We start from the raw sequence: 15,755 nt of genomic DNA, 5'->3' as shown, positions 1-15,755 counted from the left end.
GCGTGCAAAAATTCGGTATTTCACACTAGTTTAGCACATAATTTTGGTGAGTCACGGTCTCCTTTCCCCTTTACTTTTCCTTCCCCCTTCCCCGATTTTCTCTTTCATTTTTTGTCAGAGTGAGAACATTTCTCTTTCATATTTGTCAGGGGGCTGTGCCCTGCAGGGCATTGCTCCATTGCCTCAAGCCACCCTTTCCAACTTCTTCCCAAATTTGATGTCAGAAAGCACATCTGATCTTAGTTTGATAGACTTGATGACAAAATCTTGGGAGCATTGTGTTTTGAACTACTCTTCTATCCAGCATCTCGGAAATCTTTCTCAGCTAGTTGCATTCGGTGAGCAAAATAATGTGTAAAGTAGCTCTGTGTGGACTAGATTGAGTGAATCAGAGTTACTTCTGAACACTGTTATGAAAATACTGTCCATCAAAGTCTCAAAGTCCTGCAACTAGCAGTTCTGATAACTTTTCCTTGTCAATTCCTCTACCACAATCAATGTTCCCTTTAATTTGTCTCCCTTTAAATCTTGCTGGTCCACAGTTGTTTGATGACATGTAAAACTGAGTCATTTTAAAGAAAATTTGAACAATGATGGCGCTATTTATCTAAAATCACACTTGTAAAATGATATTAGAATATCAGCAAATAGACTAACAAATGACAAGGGAATTTTTATAAAAACCTCTTATCATGAAATGTAAGGTATAACTCATTATTATTTGGCTAATTTAAATTGAAACAAGAAATGTCTTTAAAAAGACAATGCCACGGATGAAGACCATGTTTCATAATTTGCATTGATAGTCCATAATATACTGGTAATTTGTTTTATATAAATAGCGCCCTCAATTTGCAAAAAATGCACAGTTTATAGACTTAAAATTACCACAAAATAGCAGAAAAGGATGAATAATTTGATATAGAAACGAAAATCTTTGTTAAAAGTTGCTACAAAATATATGTTTATTCGTGACCCATCATATTGAAACACGGCAGTTGTCGCTAAAAATGAACTTGTAGGTTTCTTTGCCAAGCTAGAGGACTGCTTTTAAGCTTTAAAATGACACCTCTTCCATCAATGTCGCATGTAGAATGGTGATTTTATGTGACAAATAGAGTTCAACTTCCGTATTATTTTCTTTCTTTATCGAGGCCCTTTTTCTTTATAATCTTTAAATGTGGTTATTAGTGTGACAGCTTTTGGTATTATTCAGGTCTAGAAATGATCATTATAATAATGTTTTGTTAGAAAAATTAATAAATGGTCACATCAAACAACCGTGGGTCAGGAGTCTCCATTTTTACCCTCTTAATGTTCATTTGGGTCCATTTCCTTACTTTACAACTTGTTCAGTGCTTTACTTTTCTTCTTTTTAAATTTATTTCCTCAAGATTTTCCAGGCTGTTTTCTCCTCACTGGCACTTCTGATTTTTTAGTATTGATACACTGAATTTCCTCAATGACTACAATTTTCCATAAATTCCTAATTGCCGCGTTGTATAAATTTGGTGCCCTATTTCCACCTGCCTTCGCGCATCTTCCTTTTTTCCTTTTGAATTACATTGAATACCTAGTCTCGTGATGCATTGTAAATGTCCTCAACCATTGCAAACTATTTCCATATTCTATTCCTCTTATTTTTTAACAACCGTGAATTCCTCAAAATTTTGCACAACCAGTGTCTTCAGATTTACTCTCTTCCATTCAGTAGCTTCACTGCCTCACTGCCGTCAATTGTTGATAATCAACTTTTTCTTTAGCTGAGATGTGTTTCCCTCTACCTCACTCCCCTCATTTTCTTCCTCTTTCCTCTTTCCCTCTCCTTCTTCTTTCTTTTCTTCTCCCTTCCTCTTTTTTCCTCTCTCTTTTTTTCTGCTCAAGGCATTATTTCCTCAATTTTGACTCTCATTTCCTAGGAGCGGTGCTCCCCGCTCCCGCACAATTTGCATCCCTGATTTATTCATTCATTCATTCATTCATTCATTCATTCATTCATTCATTCATTCATTCATTCATTCATCTTTGTTATCTTATGTCAGGCAATTGGAATTACCCATGAATATACTCGTAAATCTAGGCTACAAAATAAAAGTTATTTGATGAAAATGTGGTTTTTGTTGTTGTTAAGATATGTTGGTTAAAGCGAATACAGATTTGGTACATCGGAAACGGTTAAAAACTGAAGCCCAAAGTTTAGTAAGCATCATATTGTAGCTTTAGATAATGTCCATATGTTTTCAAGATGTTGTTGTCCAACTGCTTACTCATGATACATATTTTGGTTCTTTTTGAGCTCCCTGACATGCTTTGGGACTTCAAAAGAAGAAAACATCGAAAGGTTCAACAGCCACACAAATGTTTGTGAAATTTGCAAGATTTCGACTAGACCATGTTTAAGGTTAATTCGTAAGTGCGTCCTATTTTAAGCAATTGTTGCATCTTGACGTGGAAACAGAGACGTGGAAATAAGATGAACAGTTTGTTAATAGCCTTGTATATACTTACAAAAATACAAAAACTGTGCATAAGACTTTTTTTGAATTTAACTTATGAACCAATTTTGATTAAAATATGACTTGAACCAACAAGTGCTTACCTGATCGAAGTCAACAACCTATGGAACAGGATCAATGCGAAGGCTATTTTGAACATGTATCGGTTTTGCTGTGCAAAAGACATGACAAAACTGCACTACCTGCAAGCATTAGATTGATTAAATTATTTTAAAGCAATTTCAAAATCTGTAATGATTTCCACTTAGATATGGCAACCTTTTTATTAATCAAATTAGCATTTCTTTTCCGATGTACCAAATCACTTTAACCTACACATCTTTACAACCAAAAGTCACATTTTAATCAAGTAACTTTTACTTTGTAGCCAGGATGTAAGAATTAACCATGGGTAATTTCAATATCCTGGCACGTAAGATGAAAGAGATGTGATGATGGAGGTAGAACTTTTGAATGACCCCCGTATGAGGAGCAGCAGATGATGATGCCACTAAACGCACAGCGTATACATATGGGTTTTAGAATATAATGCAAAAAGACACGATAGGTGATGTGTAATTTAATATATTCAGGTAAAAACAAGCCTTGTAAGTAGAAATTACATGATTTATAATTAACACAATTTTACAAAAGTATACAGATGCATACAATAATAAATATCTTTATAACCATGTGTTTCAAATTAACAATTTAATAAACCGGTCAAAGGTCATATGAGGTCAAACGTTAAAGTACGCCCAATGGGGCTTAAACAGGGGTCATCAGGGGTCAAACAGTATCGCTATCATGATTTTATTTTATTTTATTCGGTACTATAAGAATCACATACAAATACACTCTAAAAACAGTTACAGCATTAGTTTTACAAAACAAATTAAATTGCACATCAAGATTGCAGAACATGAAGTATAACAAAATTACAAACCAACACAAGTACGAAGGATAGCCCCAAAAGTCTGGGGAAAAGTTTATTTCCATTGGGGTCCAGGCAACTATTTTTAAATTTAAAAATGTCACTGCAATCTATTGACAATTCTATTACCCCCACAACCCATTATTCAAAATCGCGCACTGTGATTTGTTAAAACGCGTCACGTGAAAGACCATTAATTAGCAATAAAGTGGCCAGGGCAACAAACTTTATGTTCTTCTCGCATCACAGCGCACAGCAAAGCGAGATGCTGTATATTAGTGTCGTTACGCATTCAACGCAAAGCATTATGCTTGGTTACGCGTTCTGCAATACTCGCTATCACTTACGCTTTGATTACGCGCATGCACTCCACCTTGAGGTAAACAACTTGAAATATTTGGGCAAAAAACGGTGATATTTTCTCTTTAAATCGCACTATTTTGTGGTAATAGAATAGAAATAAAAGGTGCAGCATTATCCTTTACACGCAAATAATGTGTCCTCGGCAGTAAAAACGTTTAAATAATGGGTTCGGCTGCGCCTCACCCATTATTTACGTTTTTACTGCCTCGACACATTATTTTCGTGTAAAGGATAATGCATTACCCTTTATTTCTTAAATAACAATGATATATCGAGAAAGTACAAATTTAAACAAAGTTCTCACGACTTACGTTGTGGAGGTTGGTGGCCTGCGACCAGCATCCACTGGTCTTCAATGCCGACTGATGTTTTGGTTGGTAGCGGGAAATTGGGTCATCTGACTGGAAGTGGCAACTGATGTTGACCTCCGACGGTCAGATGAATGGATGACCGAGTCATAGGTGGGTGGAAGGTGGTGGCGCCCCTTGTCTCTGTTCAGATCACTCTCATTGCGTTTAATATATTTTATGATTTTAATCAATGACCCGTGAATTCTATATAGCTAAGAATTAAGTTCATTACAGGTAGACTTAGGACTATATTAAATTTAGTTACGATAATAATAATGTGTAATGACTTCCTCTTCATTTTTTTGCAGTCATCAAAATGTCATAACCATAGTTTTGGTCCAAGGATCTTTAAATCGTGCCATACCTAAAAGTAACGCAGTCGTTTTAAATACGCCTTTTATCTTCAGAATTAAATAATCATATTTACAATAACTTAAGGTTATTAATTATTTTAAACTGTTGTGATTTGGTAGTTCACAGCATCTTACGAATGGTATTGAGCTTTGGCAAAAACTGCATTGCTCAATTCATAGCGAGCGTGTAGAAGAATTAAAATATCACAGATATATACTTTTATAGGTGCTGCGGTTCTTGGGTTACGTTGTAAAGAGGGCTGAAACAACAACACTTTTGTAATATGTAAATAACTCATTAACAACAATAAATTAAGCAAGTTTGCAAATTATACAATTTGTAGAATGAACTTTTGCAAAACATCAAGGTGATAATTTTCAATAATATATTGATCTAGATAATGAAAATCGATTTTTAGGTTGCTTCGACCAACAATACCTCGTCTACCCTTAACATAGAAAGGACGATGGTTTATTTCAATATTAGCAACACAATAGTGTTGTTAAAGAAAACTACCCGAATTAAAAAGTTGCAGTAATTGGATTGATTTTAGTTCAGCGCACAGAGAATAGCGGGTTTTACATGCCTCAATGCCCGAGTAATAACAATGGGCGCTGTAAAATGCAACTTTTTGCGTATTTTTTACAAGCTGTGTTGCTCTAATATTGAGCGATATTGGACAAATGGGGTATTAAAATACGCGTAAATATACCATCGTTTTTTTCTATATTTTAACATTTAAAAATTGTGAATACGTTGAAAATAGTTCTAAAGGTATCGGATGCGTTACTTTTGAAGGCTAATATATCTTGAATCTTGAGTGTATTTAGTTGCTTGAAGAGTGGTTCTGTATGGCCCAGCCAAAGAGAGTTGATGCACGTGCGGATTATTCTTTGTCGAAGGAATAAAAGTGGTTCAAAGTGCGAGTTGTTTTTGTCTGCCCCAGATAATATTGCAGTATGAGATGTAGGCAACCACAAAAGTGTAAATAATGACTCTTAAGAAAGAAAAGGACGAACTTTACGGATAATGCCATTATATATTATTAAAAGACTATGGGACGGATGAGATTTCCAGGATAGATTATCGTCAATTAATTTGCCAAGATATTTAGTTGCGTGGACTTTTTCTAGGCTATTTTTCATCCGCACAGCGTTCCCACTCCGCCTCTTTTAAGGGACGGAGTTGGAGCGCTGTTAAAACCATCTTAACCAATGTTAACTAAAACTCGTGATTTGCATCTGTGTAATTGGGTGGCAAAATACGTTAAGGACGAATCAGAATTACTAGTACTATATACAATTGATTAAAATCTGGAATAAATACATGTTCCAATCATTACCACAATAATTTGGTCCATAATACATAGTCAGAATATAATTCCGTGTGCCTCAGTGACGTAGCTAAGGGTTATCCCGCCCAGGACTAATGATACAAAATGGCGCCCCTCCCCAATTCTTGAAACAAATTTGCAAAATAGAGCCTATCACTCATTAGTTTTGGTTATAATTAAGTTGAATACCGGTATCGGTCTTAATTTTGTGCTGAAACGCGGGAAAGCGCGCGAAACATTTGACTTTCATAGCTAAGGGGGGGGGGGGATCAATTCGGCGCCTCTAAGTGTGGCGTCCAGGGCACGTGCCACCCTCTGCCCACCCCCCCCCCCCCTCCGTCGCTACGCCACTGGTATGCCTATTGCTTATAGTATTTTTTAAATCTGGAATATGATTTTACTATACATGTTGTACAGAATTTTATCAATGACGTGTTTTTACTTGTTTTTTTGTCAACGTTTGCATTGAGAAACCATCAAACCATTGCATAATGTGACGCCTCGACCTATGTATCCCAATTAATGTCTCACTTATGTGTATCGATAATAGAGATAGCAATCACGAGGCAATCACGAATTGTCAGTCTTGATTAATATGAACAACTTTTTGTGACTAGAGGCTGGTTCAGATATCTGTTCTATGTTTCACAGGACTACCTCGTGAACTGCTCCCTGAGCCATTATAAATCGGAAGGCTAAGGTTTCCGGTGAGTCTTTCCGAGCGATACGTATTAGCAGGAAATTTGAAAACTAATCATTGTTGACCGGCACACGGTACACGTACACGTACTTGATTGCAAAATACAGCAGACATTATGGACCTAGCATACAACCATAGAGGGCAGGCTAATGATGTTTTCAAGTGAGATTCCTGGTGAGGATGAAACCTCACTGTTTTTATTTGGTCCTTATTTAAATGAAAACATTCCACAAATATCCATGTTTGTTCCACTTTCGTTTGTGTTCATAGATTACATCACATCACACATGGGTTTGTGAGCCCATTAAAGCCATAATGTGTGATTTGCTTAACAGCGACGCCGTCAATTGTACTCGGATTTCTACCCTTTGCATAATTATAATGCCCAGTGGTGTACTAAAATACCACGTAAAAGACTAAGCCTGAAGTGCTTTAATAACAGTAAAATTTAACTTTTTATATTAAAACCGGGGAGTTCATCTGGGTTTGCTGGAATGAAATCGCAATTTTGTCCTTTATACCTCATGTTTTTTGCTCGAAATTAGAAGGAGATAATGTGACCAGTGAAAACAAACATTTAAATAGGAATATATTCTTTATGCAAACCACACATTATTGCTTTAATCATCTCTATGCAGACGAGGTTAGGCTAATTACGAACAGCAAAAATTATTTCTCTAACAACCTGCAGGCATATGGAATGCCGTACCAGTACACGTGCTTTCCAAACAGGATTCGTCGAGTTTCGCGGAGCTTCATGATCACCAAAATACCTGTTCCAGGATTAGATTTTAGTAAAGAAAAGGACCCTCATTCCAGTCTTACATGTAATAACATCTAGATTTCTAGATTTCTTGTTGTGTCTATAGAGTTACTAGATACTACTTCACTCTGGTTGGCAACATCAGCTCGTTTTGCGTCATTTGTGAACTTGTGTTCACCAATCAAACCATCATACGGCATATTCATATAACCAGGTTCGTTCTGAAGGGGCACATGTGCATTCCGCGAAAAAGTACAATAGCCACCTTCCCCCTTTTCCATATCAGAGTGCAGGTTCAATAAGTATTTTAATCTGTCTTCTTCAGAATCCATTGAGTCAAATGTAGAACTATCTGAAGACCGTAATGAGTCTTCTTGTTCATTGTCTTGCTTGCGAATCCCCTTTGCGGGAGACATTATCTCAGAGGCATCAGCTGTTCTTGCCGGTGGATTAGGGTGTTGGATCTGTAACTCCTTGTGCAAATCAGTTAAGTAACTTAATCTGTCACCATCAGTTTGATATCCTGTTGAATCAATAGAGCGCATGCAATCAATAAAGAATGCAGTGTTTTCTTCGGTTTCAATAGGCGCGTACTGAGATTCAACCTTTGACCGAGAGCGCATCTTGGCATAGGGAGTTGCATATAATAAGGTGTCATCTTCTTCACCGTCATCTTTTGGAATTGTGGCATATTCGTCGTTATAATCATCAACTTCGTCAGCGATTAGCACTGGCTTCTTAGGCATCGCGGGGCCGATCAACGCATTCTTCTCTATTTCCGGAATATTGATTGAACATTGAGATAACCGCTCCGGACGGTGCATGTCTTCATGGTCGTCACATCTGCTGGTTTGGTTTGCACTTAGAACATGCGCGTCCTTAGGCGAGTGCTGAGATCCGTGTTTTGATAGACGCATTTTGGCATATGGAGTTGCATACATCAAGGTGTTATCTTCTGCTTCGCCGTCATCGTTTGGAATTCTGGTATATTCATCATTATGATCATCCACTTCGTCTGGCTCCATAGACATCGCAGAGCTGATTTCCTGAATTGAACATTGAGATAACCGTTGGTTTGTACTTGGAACATGCGCGTCCTTTGATGGTAAGCTTCGGAAGACGTATATGTCATCATCAGGGTCATCAGAATGTTGACGTACCTGACTACCCAATTCAAGATAGCTATGCTCTGTTTGGTCTTCATCATACTGGGATTTTACGTCAGACATACACAATAGTGAGGGAGCAGAGCGATACATTATTGGTGGTGTTAACATAGGTCTATCAAGTGGATATAGTATTTCAGTGGCAGTACTTTTCCGCGCCGTGTAATTAGGAATATTTCGAACACGTGATGATCTTGACCTATCACGTATGTAAAGCTCTGTGCAAGAAGTAGATAACTGATTCTGATCAAAGTTTATGTTCTGATATACAGCTTCACGTGAGAATAGGGTTTCAGTAGCTAGCTGCGACGTTCCTCCGTAGATTTCAATTTCATTGAGACCTATATCACCCGGGAAAATAGGTATGCCTACTTCATATATTAGATCATCATTACTTTCGTCTATGACATCATGACCACCTTTCTTCTTCTTCTTTAAATGACCTTTTACCCACTTTATTGGTGATTTCATCAATTTGGGAGTTGTCACTTTCTTCTGCATCTTCATCGTAAATACCAATCCGTCCGAGTTCCTTACTTGAAGTTTCTTTTTTTTACCAGGCTCAATATCGCGACCAGTAGCTGTATATAAAATAGAATGGAAAAATTTCATTGCAAAAATTTCATTGCAAATTTACAACGCGTGGTGACGTTGGTACGTCCTGGATGTCCCACCTAGGCGGGCTGTACAGTTTCGGGTATCGGATGGTACCAACAGTGGTCCTTTATTTTTTGTTAGGCCTTTGGCTTTTCAAAATTTTCCCTTCCCTTTGATATATTACTGTTTGTTTATCTTTTGACTGGAATGGCTGACCATAGATTTGCTTTTTCCTTTTTGACCTGGTTGGCCTGCTATACTTGCACATGCCTGTTTTTCTCACCTAATTGATTTTTCCTTGTATGTTTTCTTTTTGTCATTCTAATTTCTTTTCATTCTATGCTTGTCACTTTCTTTTGCTGTCTTTCTCATTTAATCTCTTGCAGTGCTAGCTACTAGTGCTACTTGTTTTATTACCTTGTAAAAGGGATGTTTTTATGCTCCCGAAACGTCGGTTGTTTTGTCTTTTTAACCTAAATTTTGGATGTTGTTGTACATATTAAACAGTTTTTAAAATTTACATTGGAAAGAATGAGTAATAAATATCGACCATTGCAAAAGATGATACTGTTTAGAATACACCAGGCATAAAAAGAAACTCGTCAGTTATAGTCATCCTTGCTGTTCAACACCCTTATAATTTTGGATTATTCTGAAATAATCATTTTGCTAGTTGGAATTTGCTTTCTTATTCGACACCCTGTTCGTGAAAAAGCGAGCAAGAACCCAGCAAACACAAAAACGTTTTAAAACGTTTTAAATAAGTTATATTTTGGCTTTTGGTTTAGGTAAAACACACTACAGCAATATTTTTTAATGTTTTCAAAAAATGTTATTGTAAACTATTTTTGCAAACATTTTTACCAAATATTTTGTCAATACTTTTAAATAACATTATGTTAAAATATTTGAACCCAGGAAAGACAGAAATGTTCTTAAAATGTTTTTTTCAAAACCTTTTAATAACATTTAAATGTCGGGTTATATAAAGGTCATGAAAACGTTTTTAAAACGTTATTGCAAATATTTTTCAACCCCAAAGTAACATTCTGCTTAGAATGTTTTGTATCAAATTTTCAAGAATGTTTTTGGAATGTTATTAAAACAATTTTATACCCTTTATATAACCCGACATTTAAACGTTTTCTGTAAAACATTTTTTGTTTGCTGAGCAGTAGATTATCAAAAATGTTTTTAAGGTTATGAAAACGTTTTATACTCTTAATATACCCTTTATATAACCCGACATTTAAACGTTTTCTGACAACCTTTTATAACCTTTTGCGAATGATGTCGAAAACGTTTTGTGTTTGCTGGGAAATTACCAAGATATGCGCCTTCAAACTCTCAAACCCCAAAATCAAAAGTCGCAATATTAGCGATTCAATTGTGCCTGTTACATCGTGTGCTTTACTGATTGGCCCGTGGTGCTTGTGTGTAATACACCGATACGTTCCCATTGAAAATCGTTGGAATTGCAACTTTTGATTTTGGGGTTTGAGGCTTTGGAGGCGCATATCTCGGTCAATTCTTGTTTGATTTTCACGTATAGGGTGCCAAATGAGAAAGCAAATTATCAGGTTGTTGAACAGCAAGGATGACTATAACTAACGAGTTCTTTTTGTGCCTGGTCTAGTTTTCATGTAAAAATACATTATAAAAATAATGCCACATCTGAAAACATGTGCAGCATATGGGCCATTCCAGTTGAGATCCATACACCCTCTATGGAAGACTTGACCTTGATCTCCTGAACAAGGGGTGCAGGTTTTAAATGGAGTCACCCATTCAGGTAACCTCATTTGGTCATAAGGTCATGTCTTCCACAGGGGCGTATGATGGATTTCAACTGAAATAACCCAATGTTCCAATCGAAATAGCTAGAAGAAGCCTAATTGATAGGTACTACATTTTATAGTTTGGTCCTATAGTGCTATATCGGCGTTCCGATATACATAGTATAATGTGTAAGGCAGAACATCTTTTTTGGTCCTATAGGGCTATCAGTGCCCCCGAAGAGGTACCGATGGCACTTCTTATCGTACCCTGAACATTTGTACAGTGCATTCGTTTTTTATTTAAATGAAAAACAATGACACCATGCAAATGTTCATTATTATGCTTGATACAATGTATAACATATCCAGGAGTTATCGGTACCTTACCGGGCACCGATGGTTCTTTAGGACCAAATTGGACGTGGTGCCTAAAGAAGCCTTTACCCGTTAGCTTTAATAAACCGAAAAAATTATTTTAATCGGCTCATAACTTTGGAATATATGCCCTTTTAAAGAAATGTAACCGTTTTTCACTCTGTCCACAGATGAGGTTTGGCTACATCAAAGATTAAATGAAAAAAAAAGGTTAATGCCATGGAAAGATACTGCCTCGGAACACATTCACTGGTGTGATAAACGTAATTTAATTGGTATATTCAACAGAATATATGGTTTCAGGGCTACATTTTGCAAGTATCCGGCGCACAAGGTTGGTACGCAACGCAATTGATGCTATGATGCAATGAGGACTAGGGCTGAAACCTGTATTTGTCAAGGAGGCAACCAGGTAGAGGACAGAGCAGCACAGTAAACTCACTTCAAAAGAAACAAAGACAAACTTAACAGCCCTTTTCAGGGCTACCTTGTATTCCAAAAAGAGAAATGACTTATGTCGTCAATAAAAAGAAAGCAAGAAACAATAAAGTAAGAAAGTAAGAAACTTTTAAGTTTCTTACTTTCTTACTTTATTGTAAGTATAGCAAAAGAAGTCCCATCCCACATCAATTTCGCTAAAATAAAGTTGTTATTTTATAAAGTTATCATCGAGAAATGTTTTATATTTATGCATGGTATATGCACTTTTCAATCTTTGAAGTAGCCAAACCTCCTCAGTGGACAGAGTGAAAAACGGATACATTTCTTTAAAAGGGCATATCTTCAAATGTTATGAGCCGATTGAAATAATTGTTTCGGTTTATTAAAGCTAACGGGTAAAGGCTTCTTTACATACCAACATATACTTAATCAACTTTTCTAAAATAGGATAAAAAGTGGGCGCTACGAGGGGCTCTCTTTTCTCAAATTAAATCGAACAGATCCCTCGTCAATATTAAATAATCTTGCAATTGCACGGTTATTTGTGTTTAAGTTATATATTCTAAACAAAACATATGCAAAGTAAAATCTAGAAAAACCGAAATTTGAAGCAAATTGCAAAGTCAAGCCAATAGTGGGGCGCCCGCGGGCGCCCCCAAAAAAATCTCTAATTATCCGTCTTGACAAAAGAAAACAAAATGTATAGTTTGCTATATCTACGGAGTCTAGATTTAATGTTATGACCTATGACTATAGACTATAGGCTTATAGAATTGTTGAACTGGATTGACCCCATGATTCAAGAATAAGATCACTTGTCGTGTAGTAAATTCATTTGTAAGGACGAATAAATTGACTCTATTTTTGTCCAATTTGAAAAAAATTGACCCATGACATTGTTAATGTACCCTTTTACCTATTTAGACCTATATGCCTGTCTCATTAATTAGGCATCCTGGAGATACATGACTGTCGACTTAATTTCTTCTGTGGGACCAGACGAGAAACTTGTGATATTTTATAATTTGATCAAAGCATTTTCAAATTTCAATCTCTCGTATGACCTTTGACCTCAATATGGTTTCTAATCTGTTTTCAATCCGGGATTTCAACTGGACTAGCTCATTGTATCGCTGCTTGAGTTTCCGGCATAGGCGTAGATCACGGGGGATGGGGTCCCAATATTTTGTCAAGGGGATGGTCCATACAATCATCGCGCGAATTTATTCCACTTTGTACCATATTTCATTACTTTGCCTCTGATATGGCAAAATTTGTCGCGCGCTTCGCCCGCATTTATAAACTTATTCTGTCTCAAAAAGGTGCTGCATTCACTACACTTAAAGAACCCCCCCCCCCATGTCAAAAAGAAATCTACGTCACTGGTTTCCGGGTTTGTGTTACGACTGCCATATGCATAGTTGTAGTTGCTACGCTGCAAGGTGTACCGAATACGACAACTGTATTTTACTCACCAAAATTTACAATTTTCTCAAGATCATTTCCTTCAGCCATCTTCTAATGTGCAAATAATGGTCAGTTCGTGGTTAGTTTTATTCAACAGCCAAATAAGGTATAACCACATCACAAAACTACACCACGTATAACGACACCGCATTTCGGGTTTTTCCGAAACAGGCTTTATTTCCGGGGAGGTTCTTCTTGTTTACTGGGTTCCTATATCAGCGCTCACATTGGTTAAAAAGTGGAGCATGTAAGCATGGTAAAATATTTTCACTTAAAACTAAATAAGTATGCGAATTTCATCCCCAATTATTTACCTGGGGGTAATCCATTGCAAATGACTTATTTACTTTATATAATATTTGCTTGCAATGGCTATTCCAGTTGAAATCAATACACCCCTTCTGGAAGACGTGACCTTAATCTCCCAAACAAGGAATGTAAATTTCAAATTAGGCTACATGAATGGGTGACTCCATTTGAAATATGTACCCATGTGCGACAGTGTGTGGGAGAACAAGGTCAGGTCTTCCATAGGGGGTGTACGTATTTGAAATGGAACAGCCCAATATTGAAACTATAGGTCGTTTATGACAGAAACATGTTTGTAAAACAAATCTGTAAATAACATGTCTGTAAATAACCATGCTACCCGTGTTGTGGCACTTGCTCATCTTTTATGACTTAACGTTTAAAAAATTTAAACTCTATATTTATCATGAATTGAGAGGTAAATAGTTGGGTTACGTTTTGGAACAGACTTTGTTCAACAGGCGGTCTTATTTGTATCACTAGAAGAATAGCTCCAATGTAATATAAGCCACACTACATTATACACTTGCTCCAAGTCATTCAATCTTGGAATTGACGTGATGGGACTCAATTTTATTCAATATCTATGCTGTCCAACAGCTCGTTCTACGGTTTCACGATATTACTATAATGGACATCGGCTACACTACGTCTTGCTGTACATTAAGTCACTAAATGTCGCCATCATTTTCAACAGAAAATAACATTTCTGTGTGATACACTAAAGGTGGCGCAACTCATGAAAGGCATCTAGTCGAATAACAAAAAAAAATATAATTGAAATGACAATGAAAGTGCTATTGACAAAGAAAGAGGTCTCTATTCGAAAAGACATAACAACTTAATTAACTACCATAGCAATAGGTTAAAACAATTTTTGAATATATCGCGCTGCACTACATGCAGGTTGTAGTCTAGGAGCTAAATCTCATACGGGTCTTAAATTAAGACCCGTATGAGATTTAGCTCCTAGCAATTATTAGGGATTGAGTTCAACACCCATGTCTACCAATTTTTGTTACCATGAGGTGTTAGAATAGATCCTCTGGATCGCTGCTAGGGGGTAGTGGACTCAAATTGTAAGGTACGGTTTTTACTAGAGGTCACGAAGGGTCACATTGGGGTAAAAAATTGACAATGCTTCGATCTTGTTGAGAGATATATCAAATTACTCGTCTGATGACAAGGAAAAAGAAAATTATTAATTTGTGCTACGCTCTATTGTTATTGAGTCATCTTACAAAAACCTTATTTTTAGGCAAAATTACATGTTTCAGGTTGTACGGGGGGTCAAAATGTCAACTTACTCCGATTTGGGTAAAATTGGTGGCAAATTGCTCATCTTGATACAATACTAAACTGTTTACTTTACTTGTTATGTGCAATGGACGTCATATATCAACAGTGGCCTATTGCCACCCAACGGCCTTTGAGCTTGTTTGTACTCTATCTCAGTAAGTGAACACAGTAGATAGGCAAAACTATTCTTTTTCTAGTTCTACTCAGCTACACAAATAATTTGCTACCTTTTTGCCCAAATCGGAGTAAGTTGAAATTTTGATCTAGATGTACAACCAAAAACGTGTCCTCTAGCCTAAAAATTAGGTTTTTGTAGGGTAACTAAAGTCGTAGATAGCATAAACTATACATTTTCATAATTCTGTTCATCAAACGAGTAATTTGATATATCTCTCAACAAGATCGAAGCATTTTAATTTTTCACCCCATGTGACCTTTCGTGACCTCCAGCAAAAAAAATCTCCCAAAAATTTGAGTCCTCTACCCCCTATCAGGGATCTAGAGGGTCTATCCTCACACCTCATGGTAACAAATATTGGTAAATATGGGTGTTGAACTCGACCACTTTTCAAAAGTCCTTGCTCCTAGACTATCGTACTCATCACCTGTGTATGTCTGCAATCATATATTGAATACAATACCGCTCTTTTCAAAGATACTAATCTTACAGGTGCGAGTGATCAGCATAATATGAACATTCTATATAATTACGATCCAGGTCTTTATTCTTGCTCTTTGTCATCTATTGTTCAATGCAGAGGTATTGAGTGAACGTACTAGTGCTGCGCGATATATTCAACAAATTTTTAATCTAATTGCTATGATAGGTAATCCGATTATTACGTCACTTCGACAGCGAATATCGATTACACAACCATTAATAATCATATGTACCTATCACCCGTTTTATTGTATTATCATGGGAACTTCTCCCTGAAGGAGAACAATTGATTTAAATGAGGATGGCTTTGTCATTTTTTATTTTCTAACGAATGTGTGCTGATGGAAAATCAATTTTATGTTATGCCGAA

General features: G+C 36.6%; 1 protein-coding gene across 1 annotated transcript; it reads right to left on the bottom strand.

Annotated features, from left to right (window-relative positions):
- Positions 1 to 4,322: 4,322 nt before the first annotated feature.
- On the bottom strand, positions 4,323 to 13,303 carry LOC140169680 (uncharacterized). The gene is made up of 2 exons (XM_072192974.1): positions 13,125 to 13,303; positions 4,323 to 9,039 (listed from the first exon to the last, which is right to left on the bottom strand). The coding sequence occupies exons 1-2, from the start codon at positions 13,162 to 13,164 to the stop codon at positions 7,367 to 7,369; spliced, it is 1,713 nt and encodes a 570-aa protein (XP_072049075.1). The 5' UTR covers positions 13,165 to 13,303; the 3' UTR covers positions 4,323 to 7,366.
- Between the last annotated feature and the right edge of the window lie 2,452 nt (positions 13,304 to 15,755).

Source organism: Amphiura filiformis, chromosome 14 (genome assembly GCF_039555335.1).
Source record: "Amphiura filiformis chromosome 14, Afil_fr2py, whole genome shotgun sequence".
Lineage (NCBI taxonomy): Eukaryota > Metazoa > Echinodermata > Ophiuroidea > Amphilepidida > Amphiuridae > Amphiura > Amphiura filiformis.
The sequence above is the reverse complement of the archived record's forward strand: the minus strand, read 5'-3'. Positions and strand labels throughout refer to the sequence as shown.

Bases quoted from the DNA above. Each gene is read 5' to 3' on its own strand.
- LOC140169680 (XM_072192974.1), bottom strand. From the start codon at position 13,164: ATGGCTGAAGGAAATGATCTTGAGAAAATTGTAAATTTTG. The intron at 9,040-13,124 runs GTGAGTAAAATA...TTTTATATACAG, and splicing joins TGAGAAAATTGTAAATTTTG to CTACTGGTCGCGATATTGAG.